General features: G+C 47.4%; 1 protein-coding gene across 12 annotated transcripts in view; it reads right to left on the bottom strand.

Moving 5' to 3' along the window:
• Positions 1–377: 377 nt before the first annotated feature.
• The window catches only part of Golgb1 (golgi autoantigen, golgin subfamily b, macrogolgin 1), a 57,993-nt gene continuing 46,360 nt past the window's right edge, over positions 378–12,010 (bottom strand). For 8 of the 12 annotated variants that reach the window (XM_030249086.1, XM_017316964.2, XM_006522084.4 and 5 more), the window contains 8 exons: positions 8,652–8,830; positions 7,565–7,727; positions 7,237–7,374; positions 5,065–5,208; positions 4,730–4,827; positions 4,073–4,207; positions 1,799–1,904; positions 382–1,640 (listed from right to left, as the gene is read on the bottom strand). In XM_030249086.1, the coding sequence (XP_030104946.1) occupies positions 1,506–1,640; positions 1,799–1,904; positions 4,073–4,207; positions 4,730–4,827; positions 5,065–5,208; positions 7,237–7,374; positions 7,565–7,727; positions 8,652–8,830 (1,098 nt within the window). In that variant the 3' untranslated portion in view covers positions 382–1,505. Of the gene's footprint in view, positions 1,641–1,798; positions 1,905–4,072; positions 4,208–4,729; positions 4,828–5,064; positions 5,209–7,236; positions 7,375–7,564; positions 7,728–8,651; positions 8,831–9,806; positions 9,854–12,010 lie in introns of all 12 variants that reach the window. The other 4 variants (XM_006522082.3, XM_030249088.1, XR_003951781.1 and 1 more) reach the window with 3 other exon arrangements.

Raw genomic sequence — 12,010 nt, 5'->3', positions numbered from 1 at the left:
TACTATGTAGACAAGACTGGCCTTGGACTTATGGTCCTCCTGCCTCAGCCTCCTCAGTGCTGGAATTACAGGCAAGTGCCACCATACTTGGTGGTCCAATACTTTCAGAGTTTTCTCAGAACTATCCACAAGGCTTCACAAATTTACATCCTATGGTTCTGCTCCTTTAACCCAATCTCAGGATGGATTTTCTAATCTGAACCTCATCTCCTTTGGCTCCAGCAGCTGAGGCTAGAAGGATGTTCACAGCCATGTGGTGCTGGCCAGTGAGATGAAGGAGTCTCAGAACTTTCTCCTCCAGTTGCCACTCCTCCATCCCTCCCATAGTGTGCAAACACAGGCATGTAACTTCTGTGCCAACAGATAGTCTCACACAATTCCTTATTCTGAAAATAATTTTATTATTTTACAGTAGTTAAGGTTTTGGGATGTTGTGACTAAAATTTTCATCACCACAGAACAAAGGGCTGATGAGTGAGTCCAGCAGTTCACTCTTCTTTAGGGGGTGAGAACAGGAAGGGAGCACATCATGTCCGTAAAGGGGAGGATCGACACGGTGGGATCCATCCATTCCTGGCCACTGCTCTCAGGTCTGGATCCAGGTGCTTTGCCTTTTCTTTCCACCGCCTCAGCCCTGTGCCCAGTGGTGGGTGACAATGGCGTTGGAGACAGAATAACCAAGGACCAGCACACTGGTGCAGCAGCTCAGTAGTTCTTGAGACTAGTTGTGATGTGGTATTCAGCCCTGACTCCAGTTCACCTTGGCATGGCCCCACTGGCCTCTGGATAGTCTTAGGACCCCTATGGAGGCACATCCAGAAATATAGAATTCGAACCTTGCTGTCTGTCCATTGTCAGTTCTTCCTGCCTTTTGATGCAAGGAAAGGCACTGGCCACTTACTATCTTAGTCTACATGTGACTGAAGGCATAAGCAATGGGGTCCAGTCCTGACGATCCACAGCAACAAACCGTCCCTCCGCTGGCAATGCAACAGGCAGGAAGAAAATGCCTTCCTCCCCGAGATCCAACAACTGAAGTCTGGGAGCCTTCCAGCTCCCACCTGAGTCTCCAAAGACTGCTCACACGCCCACAACTTTGTATTCATCCTGAGGCAGGAGAAAATACAGGCCACAAGACAAAGCCGGTTACCAAGAAAAGTGATACTGGATTCCAAATTACTGTGTTTATTGGAACCATCTTGTTGGCCTGGCTGGGAGGCCTCCCTCAGCATCCTACAAGACCACACAGGATGTGGATCTGCAACATCTGAAGAGCAGTGAGCACAGCACATCTGGGAAGCTGCTCAGACCAAGCACAAGTGTTTAAGGAGAGCGGATGTGGCAGGCTTTAAGGCTCTGCCTGTCCTCACAGCCACCTCTGTTTTCACAGGCACTTTCCAAGAAGAGGTGGAGGGGCTAAAGTGAGAAGGCTGCTGTGGAATCGACAATCCTGACACTAGAGATGAAGGAATTACAAGTTCCAGAGTTGCAGTCAAGTAACAAGTTTATAGGTGACCCGTGAAACACAGAACCAGTAAAACGTGAATCATTAGGAAGTAGATGGCTGCGAGCAGTGGCACTCGGGTTCGAGAATGGCAGAGTGAACGCAGGACCCGCTTCCATCCGGCACCACTCCGGGTCTGAAACGCACAAACAAATAAAACACAGGAAAATCAGAGCTCTTCCCCTTCACCAGCAATCCTGGGAGACAAGTCTCCACAACGGCTGGAAACCTACCCCATTACCCACCTCCACACCGGAAGCCCATTCCCGAGCCCATCCCGTGTCCTCCTCTTACCCTTCGACAGCTATGGCCTGGGAGATCTATCAGCAGCGCCTGCTCCTGAGAGCCACAGGCACCCATGATAGGAGTCCGGGCCGATTCCCATTCACTATGCTCCAACCTGTGTTGAGGAAAAACAGACAACATGGGTCCCCTGCATGCGATTCTTCCCGTCATTCCAGAGAGGTGGCCTAGGGGACTGGCAGCAAAGGCTCTTCCCAGGGTCCTGGCCCTCACAGTAGTAAAGGGACTGCCAATTTAGGATGCTGGCCTGAGTGCTTCCTGCTCAAAGGCTGGTTAGAGTCTTGTCCAGCAGGCAGGAAGCAGAATCCAGTACCTGTTTGTCTTTGACTCCTGTTCCTCATTCCCTCTCTATGCCACACTCGGTCCAGCTCACTCCTTTCTCCTCTCTTCTCTGCCCTTGCTCCTTTTGTTGAGGAAGGGATGTATACAGCCTGGACTAGCCTTGAATTTACAGTTCTGGCTCTGCCTGCCAGGGCTGGCACTACAGGCAGGCACTATCACAACTGGCACCTTTGGTTTTTTGGTTTTTTTTTTCTTTTCCTTTTTTTAAACTTATACTAGGCAAAAGCACTCAAGAAATTCTTTAGGGCTCTTAGAGGCCTTGGCAGCTTCCTGTTTTACTTTCTGTTGATTTGCTTATTACTTCATTTTGGAAATTTTCCCTTAACGAGACACTGCCATCGCTTAGTGGCCTCCGAGGACAACAGGGCAAGGCCACAGCTCATCACTCATCAGCCCCAAACCACACGTCTTCACTGTGAGTGTCTCGTCCCCACAGGGACTCTATCAGCTGAATACGACCTCTGTCTGGGGGCCACTCTCTTCTTCAGCAGAGAGGAAATGCCTTGATCTGAACTGGGTCTTGGTGGCCTATCCTCAGTTTGTCACCTGGCTCTCCTTCCGATCTCCACCAGAAGGAAAGTGGGAGGGGCTAACCTTAATTGACGTGGTCCAGACACAGGCTCCAGAGTCATCCTGACTAAGCTGTCTCAAGTTGTCCAGATGAGGGGATTAACCTCAGGGGCCAGGTATCATAGATCTAAACAATTTCGTAAGTGGCCTAGAAATGGCCATGAACAAATAGGCCTGGAAATCTTTGCAAGGCCACTACACCATGCTGCACTGTGCTCCTGCAGAGCCCATGCTCAAAGCTACTTACACAGGTGTTGAAAACACAACAGCTGTGAATATACTGGATAGGAAAACAAGAAATCTCAGCTAAGACCTGCTCCCTGGGGAGGGCACCACCATGTGTTCTGAGGAGAGGCATCAGACACAGTGGCTTGCTCTTGCAGACACAACGAAGGTACCAGCAAACCTGTCACTGGCAGGGGAAGGTCAGGCTTAGGCAGTGTGTTCGCTCATAAATCAGTCACATACTGTTTCTTAAGGGGCCTTTTATTCTTCCTTAGGTTACATTCTGTAAAACTTCAGTTGGCTATGTTTGCTGCCTCAGTCCTTTAATCATAGCACTCGGGAGGCAGAGGCAGAGGCAGGTAGATCTCTGTGAGTTCAAAACCAGCCTAGTCTACAAACTGAGATTTAGGCCAGCCAGAGCTACACAGAGAGACTGTGTCTCAAAACTAACAAACAAACAAACAAACGTCTGGGTATCAGGTATATAAGGTAATGAGAATGCATTTATTCGATTCTTTAAAGAATCTGACACTAGGGCCCTGGAGATGGCCCAGTGGGTAACAGTGCTTGTATTACAAGCATGACGATATGCACTGAGCTCCTCAGCACCCATGTAGAAGCTGGCCTGACTGTGCACACCTGCAACCCCAGCACTATGGAGGCAGGGGGATGGCTAAAGGCTCGCTGGTCACTAACAAAGGCAACTATCAGGCTCAATGAGAGACTGTGTCTCAAGGGAATAAAATAGAGAGTGATAATAAGCCAAGACATCTAATGATCTCGGACACTGTCTCCCTGCTCCCCACATGACACAAAGACACAGACACACAAGAACCCAACATGTACTCACATAGTTGTTGGGCTAAAGTGAGACACCTTTCACAGCTTCCTTGTATAATATGAATGGTAAACATATTACCAACCTCTAGGAGCTATCAACCAGGAAGGCACAGGCCTCTGAAACTCCAGGAGTGCCCTGCTTTTTGACGATATAATGAAATCATCATCTGAGCATGTCAAGGGCACTGAGTTGACCATGTCAACTCACCCTGAGCCTGGCCACAGAAAGGGGCAGCAGCAAGGCCAGGAGGCTGAGGTGTGAGCAGGAGGGGCCGCCGCACGCCTTACCGTCTGATCTGCTCCTTGGCCAGGGAGAGTGCATTCTCAGCGGTCAGCCTTTGGTCTCGCTCTTCTTCCAGCAGCTTCTTTAACTCTCTCAGATCTTGTTTAGTGTTGCACAGCTGCTGCTGGACTTCAGAGAAGCTTGGGTAAAAGGCAAACAAAGGGCATCACTGATGTAGCACCCAGTCTCTAAAACACCTTCCCAAGGCTGGAAGTGAGTCTCTAGACACATTGACTAACACAGAGGCAGAGAGGGCAGATAGAGCAACAACACCCACGGGGAGATGTGGGACTGTGGGAACAGTTAACTGCGGCCTTTGTAGTGTTGTGTGTATATGCCCTTGTGTTAGAACTGCTGCCTGCTTCCTTCACACAATCTGCTTGCTGGGTGTTGTTCCCCTCAACCTTTCCATTACTCCTGTGACACCAGTCAGATAACGGGACATATTAAGTGTGCATGATGAACTCGATTTCCATCAAGATTACAACTCAATTTCTTTAAAACAGCATACATTGATCACACGCGACAGGTTTCACTGTGACACTGCCATAGGTGTAGATAATGTGTATTTTGGTCATATTCATTCCCATTACCCTCTCTGGTCCACCACCCAATTTCTCTGCACACAGGGCATGCTGGAGGGTGCGGCCTGCTCCTCCTACCTTGGCTGCTCCTCTCCTGTGGTCTCAGGTTCACTCTTTCGGTGCATTCCATTCTTTTCCTGGGGTGCTCCAGGAGCAACATCTGTATTAAGCGGCCCCTAGAACAAACAACAGCTTAGTAGCTATGAGGGGAGCTCTCAAGACACTGCATGTCTGCAAGCTGAAACCCTGTTCCACAGCAGAGGGAAGGGACAGTCCCTAGCTACTGTCCCACCATCTCACTGAGCACTGTACTCCTGTCATTAGGAATTTGTTTGGTCATTTTTCTTAGGCATCATCCCACACCCACCATACCTCCCCTCTTCTTGTCACCCCCCAGCCTCTTGCTGCCTTACCGCCTGCAGCTTCTGCACCTCCTTCTCCAGGATGGCGCAGTGGTTGAAGAGGTTACTGTAGTGGTGCTGGTTCTCACGGAGACTCTGGCTGGCGTCACTGAGCTGGGTGGAGAGGACGTTCTTCTCCTCGAGCAGCTGAGAGAACTGAATAGGGGGAAAGGGTAAGTGCTGCCCCCAGGACACCGTGAGCAGTGCCTAGTCGACTGGCCTGAGCTTTGAGGACCTGAGTCCTACCTAACCTTGAATCATGTCAGTTTGTTTCTTTCAAAGTGAAAAATACCTAAATATTTCAACGACAAAAGGAAAAATAATTCTGCAAGAGTAGCAGGAAACTTTAATTTTTAATGGTGTCTATGAGCAGAAACCCCTAACAAAAATACCAGCAGGACAAGCTACTCCGGGGATGTAAGCAGAAGGCAGTAGGTCGTGTCCATGCTTAAATCACTGTAAAAAACAAGCCCACGAGCTCAATATAACCAGAGACCAAGCTCGCCCTTAAGCTGTGTGTTTAGAGAGAAACCACCATGACAGCTCATGATTTTATCTCACTCGAGTCCCCAGGAGTAATTCTTTAGTAGATGGGACCCACAGAGAGTGAGATGAAGCTCAAATGACTGGAGGTTTCAAAAGAGGCACTGTGAGAGTCCCCAGTGCCTAACATGGCCAGACTCTCAGCAGGCAAATGTTTTAACTGGTGGGCGGGCAACTGAGGTTAGAGAGGAAGGACTTTCCTCTCAGCCCTAAGGAGACCTAGTTCCCGCCCAGAGTGACAATGGCCTACGGCAGTGTGGTTTGTACTTCATGTGGTTCTACTAAGGTGGGTGGCTGGGATCAGAAGGGAGGAGGGACTTGTGGCGATGTGGAACACCCTGGGTTTTCATCTTGAGTGCTTGTTACACATGTTTTACTTTGTAAAAGTGTACCTGCTGCTATCTGATGATCTGTTACCTTTATGTTTCACGTCAATGTAACATTTAAAACTTTTAGCTGTTATCATCTACCAACATGATTTATTCTATCGGCTATAAACAGCTCTGCTTCAGTTTAAAATACTGTCATGGGGGTGGATGTCTAGATAGAGCCTCAGACTAGAGAGGAATAAGACCTGAAATGGCACTGGGAGGTGTTCACTGGATCTTCACAGCCAAAGAGCTACAGAGCGTGGGGTTTCTGGAAACAGGGAGTGAGAGGAGAACCCTGCCCCCAAACAAAACGGAACTAAATCAGGATTGGCTACTTCATTGATTCATTTGGGTCCAAAGCGAATGCTGTCTCTGAAATTTCAATGTTAGGTGAATTTCACATCTAATGGGGTACCTTCTATGTGTAGCAAACACACTATCTTTCCATGGATAGAAGCCCTGACTTCAGAATGGCCTCTTGAAACCTGGAGCAGGTTACTTAGTATTTGTGGGCTTTTCTCTTCATCTGGGAAAACTATCTCCTGGTTTTTATGATTTTGAATCATGTTATTGGTTTTTCTGTATGCATGCCTATATGCCTTATACCCCTTCATGAGTGTAGGCATGTTCATTCTACAGCACACGTGTGGAGAACAGAGAACAACTCTCAGGAGTTGGTTCCATCTTTCCTCTGTGGATCACCAGGGTGTCGAGCAAGCACATTCACACACTGAGCAGCCTTACTGGCTCATGTCATACGAGTTCTGCTGATAGGACACGTGCACCCCTCACCCCAAACATACATTTCGGAGATTCACAACTCTCCTCAAAGACCACCTCTGGACTCAAGTCTCACTGAACTAAAAGAACTTTAATTCTGGCAGACACTACCTATCTAGGTTTCTTAGAAGAGGGCAGGTCTGGGGAAGAGCTCTTGAGAACACTGACAGTCAAAGAGCAGCAGGAAGACAATGGCTCAGGGAGATGGGCGGGAGATGCCCACACATTCCTAACATAGAGACGATGGGGTGAAGTTTCTGTATATTTGGTGTATGGGTTTCTCCGAGTCATTCTTAAAGACCCACCCAGGGCAAGGAGAACATAGGCTGTGTTCTTGCTCTGGAATAAACACCCAGCTCTTATAAACTTCTGTTTGTAAGAAATATAAACGTCTATTCTCAGGTTATGCTGAAGCGGGGTGTCTGTGCCAAATCTTATCTTCAGAAAGAGAAAAAAGAAATTCAGTTTCAGTCTAGCAGGAGACACGTACCTTGCTGTTTAGCTGCTGAATTCTTAGCTCCTTTTGATGAATTTCCTTTAAACTGTCATTGAGCTGAGTCCTGAGAAGTTCTGTCTCATAAACTAGCTTTTGTGATCCATCGAGGGAAGCTGATGTCTCTGGGGATGCCTGCCAGGACCAAAACGTCAATAAAATGGTCTCTTAAGAGTGTTTGTACTCAAACCCTCCCTCTAGAAGAGATTGCATCACCCTGAAAGAGCTGGGAGGAGGCGTGCCTCATGGCAGCAGACGGGCAGCTGGAGGCAGCTTATGCTTTTGGGTAGTGGCACCCTGTGTAGAAATGTACGGATCTCCTCACCTGTCGCTGGTACTGTGTGGAGAGAATCTGAGCCTGGGAAGAAGACCTCAGCTCCCTCAGGAGACTCTGCAGATGACCAAGCTGCTGATCTTTATCTGAGATGGCCATGAGGAACTGTTCCTTCATCCTCCTCTCATGCAGCTCCCAGGAATTCTTCTCCATCCTACACCATGAAAAAAAGAACGGCCCAAATACACTCATGACAGGAAGAATAATTCCATATTCAGAACATTCTTATGAGGTATGAGTGACTAATACATATCAGAGTGAAATTTATTCTCTAAGTGGAGACACCCAGGAAGCTGCTGAGAGCAAGGCCATGCCAGCACCGGAGGGAAAGCTCTTCCTGGCCGGGCTGCAGTGCCTTCACAGAAGGGCTGGCATTGGGTTTAGAACCTGAGCAAAGAGCTATGTTTCCAAATGGGAAGAGCAGTTCAAGATGGGCGTGAAAACTCAGCACAGGGCACCTGTATGCACGCAGAGAGTGAACTTCAGAACTGTAGGAGTTGGTGTGTAGAGTAGGTATGTATGGAATGAGGGTGGCGAGGTCATGCAGGGCATGGGAACCCACAACAGTCTTTCATCAGTCAGACCCACGATGCAGAATTAACATCAGAGCCAACTCTCAAGGACTTAGAACTCTGGCTCCTGAATATACCAGGTCTGAGACCTGAGCAAATGAATCTCACCAAGTTTCTTCCATTAAATGGGAATAAGCTAGTTATTCCTTAAGACTACTGTAAGGGCTAAATGAGGCATATCACTTATCAAACATAAAGCGTGGCACATATTAAATATTAGGCAGTAAACATTACTTGTTGTTATTTTTATTTACTTCTTTTCCCAAATCTGGTGAAGAGTGGGACTTCTACTGAACACCAGCTACTTCCCTGCTGTGCATAAAGACCGCTGGGTATGGCATGCAGTGAGTGGCACGGGAGCTTTCACTGGGGGAAACTAGGCAAAGCACACACGAGTGCTCTCTTACTGTTCTGCAGCACTCTAAGTCTGTAACTATTTCAAAACAAAACGTCAAGATAAAATAAAATGAAATAAAATAAAACAAACGCTTCGGCTACGGTCCTACCTGAGCTGACGCAGCTCGTGTTGCCAGGAGAGGTTTTCCTGCCTGAGCTCCTCCTCCATCACCTGTAGTGCCTTTGTCTGATCTTGAGATTCTTGGAGCTGAGCCTTCAGCGGACGGAGCTCGGTCATCTCTTGGCTCATCTGTAAGTACTGCTGCTGCAGATTCTTCAGTTCCTTCAGCTTTAACCAGAGGGAGAGCAGCAATGGGTGACTCACGTCTTACTCCTTATTGACCAGTAGCTCCTACCACAGGCACCACGGACCGTCAGCACCTTCCCACAGCGCAGAGACAGCTGAGGGACTGCTGTCAAGGCTACTGTCAAGGCCTAACCATTCCTTTCACTTGTACCCCATTGGCCTCCAGGTCTGAAGCTAACACTCTAACTTGGAGCAGACTTAAGGGACATACAGAATGACTGGACAGAATCCATTTAGACCTGCGTCCTTATTAGGCTCTCTCTCACAGGAACACCAGCAAGCTTTTCTTTGTTGCTGTTTACTTATTTGTTTTCTGTTTGTTTCACAATTCTTGGGATCAAACTCGGGCATCAGGTGGTAGGCTTGCACCCATCCCTAACCCACATCCCTGTTGGACCCCAGTCTTAAGCTGAGCTGATGTTGGCTATATAGAGAAAGGGTAAGCACCCTGGTGGTTACAGACACCCTGGCTCTAGAATTAGATACCCTACTGTTTCTTGGATGGGAGGACACCTAAGTCTTTCTTTCCCTCATCCACTAAATGAAGACAATAACAGTACTTTTCCTCATAAGAATATCAGAATTAAAAATTAATAGATCTCACACACAAAGTTAGTGGATATTATGATGGATTTGCTTTTAGCAAAACTGCATTCTATTTTAAAACTCTTCCCCAATACTCAAAAGTTTGATGAAGAAATAATGTCAGGACATCTGGGAAAGACAACAGCCTTAAACACACACACACCTTTCACCCACTCAGAAACGTTAATACTACCACACCAGTGGCCTTTTAAAAAGCACCAAACGCAAAAAAAAGGATCAGGAAGCCAACAAGGGTCAGCAGCGACACACTCAAGGTTGAAAAGCAGATGAATAATGGTAACTGACTTAACGCATCGGCGACAGCTGGATCTTTAGCTGGTGATAGAGAAGCCAAGGACCCAACAGAACTTACTCTGCAGAATCTTCAAAGGGCTCAGGAATTAACAGCACCAGGTACATCTGGAAAAAATGGTGATGGGTTGGAGGGAGGCGGGAGCTGAGACAAGGAGGATTCTCACAGAGCTGCTTCAGATGTAACTGCACGCTAAGTTCTTCTCAGTTCTGACTTTTTGGTAACCTCACCAAACAACCAGTTTACTCTCTGGAAAAGGTAAAGGATGTGCCCTGGGAGCATGAAAATCTCAGGCCCAGCTGCAAGTAAGGGTACCGCTCTACAACAACTGTGACTGGTGACATGACGCATGCCACAGTGATAGCTGCCCGTCCCTTCCTCAGCTTGGAGATGAGAGTTTCCTTCTATCCAAGAGGTGAAAGATCTCTCAAAGGTCTGATCAGACCCAGAGGAACTAAAGGCACCAGCCTCAGGACCACGATCAATGAACTCATCAGATCACATTGCATTGAATTCACAGCAAGTCCTTCCGCAGGCTTCCTAGATTCTACTCCTCATGTGAAGATGAAACAAGGATTGCTCTTCATGCAAAGAACAGCGAACATCAGGGATGAAAAGCAACTGCTGAGAGAGGGGAATTCACCAAAGTAGCAGGGAGAAGCTACGCTGATGAAAGATGCAGCAGAGAATGCTGGCAAAGAGAAACACTACAGCAGCAAGGAAAACGTACAAGGAAACCTTGCTAGAAGGAGAGGTCAGAGGGCAGGGGCAAGTAGGCGGCAAGCACACACCCGTAGTCCTGGCCTTTGAGAGGTTGGTTCAGAAAGACTGTGCATTCAGGGTCAGCCTGGACTACTCTGAACCTTCTAGGCTAGCCCCACCTTATAATAAGAACCTGTTTCAAAAACAAAACAGGGTGGAGATGGCTCAGCAGTTGAGAGTCCTTGCTGCAATTCCAGAGAACCCTAGTTCAATTCACACATCAGGCAACTCATAACTGCCTGTAACTTCAATGTCTTTACCTGCATGTCATACAGTCACAGACATGTACACAAAAACCAACAAAGCAAAGCACCACTAATTAGACAATTCACCCAGGAGACAGGAAAAATATACAAAAACAAGAAAAAACCAAATCTCTTACAAATTAAGAACATAATAGCCGGGCTGGAGAGATGTTTAGTGATTAAGAGCACTATCTGCTGTTCCAGAGAACCTTGGTTCAATTCCCAACACCCCCATGGTGCAGTCTGTAACTGCAGTCTGAGGCCATCCAAGGACAGCAGGCATGCATGTGGTGCACAGACACACATACCTATACACATTAAAGAAATAACAACATCAACTAAAAGAACATGATGGCAGATAAAAACACCCAACGAGATCAGAAGATAAAGTGAGGTGAGATGCCTCAGGGCAAAGGCACTTGTGTGCAGGGAACATGGAACAACTGCTAAGACAAGTACTCGGGAAGTAGGAAGGCAAGACAGAGGTAAGCAACTGGGAAGTGCGGTGAGAGAACCGAGCTCAGGAATGACCCCCAAAGCAAGCAGCGAGGAAGACATTAGAGCCACGGGATGAGGATGTGGGCAGGATGTGCTTGCTGTGATCTGTGTGCTGAGGAGGTGGGCTCTGGTTGCTTGCATACTAAGAACAAGTAAGAGGCTGAGAAGATAAGGACACATCCTAAGGTCTTATGTGGCACACCAAGGGGGAAACCCCCTCTTCTAGCCCATCCCTGAGGCAGGGCAGTCATAAGAAAGAAAGAAAGAAAGAAAGAAAGAAAGAAAGAAAGAAAGAGAGAGAGAGAGAGAGAGAGAAAGAAAGAAAGAAAGAAAGAAAGAAAGAAAGAAAGAAAGAAAGAAAGAAAGGAAGAAAGAAAGAAAGAAAGAGTTCCAAAGTAATTCACCAAGGACTGTATTTATCATCCCCTGGAAGCAGCTCCATCTGCTGAGTGAAAAGAAACTTATCCCAGGATGCTGAAGGGGAAGGATGGACATGTGAGCTGAGTAAAGCACCTCAACGGTTCGATGGAATAAAACCAGATAAGTTGATAAGTTATAGAAATAGGGACATGGCTTTTAAAAAAAGGATTGGCTCATCAACATCCAGTAGACAAGAAGCATGCAAGTGGGGATGAGAGAGTCCAGTGTTTACAACGCACAGCCTATTGGAAGCAGGTCCCTGAATGAAGCACAGCTAACTCAGGATCTGCTGCAATCTGGGTGCCTGGGGACAACTTTGCATATGCTCCTCTGGTGCCA

The sequence above is a fragment of the Mus musculus genome, chromosome 16, assembly GCF_000001635.26.
Source record: "Mus musculus strain C57BL/6J chromosome 16, GRCm38.p6 C57BL/6J".
NCBI classification, from domain to species: Eukaryota; Metazoa; Chordata; class Mammalia; order Rodentia; family Muridae; genus Mus; species Mus musculus.
Note: the sequence above shows the minus strand (reverse complement) of the source record. Positions and strands in the feature narration are given on the sequence as shown.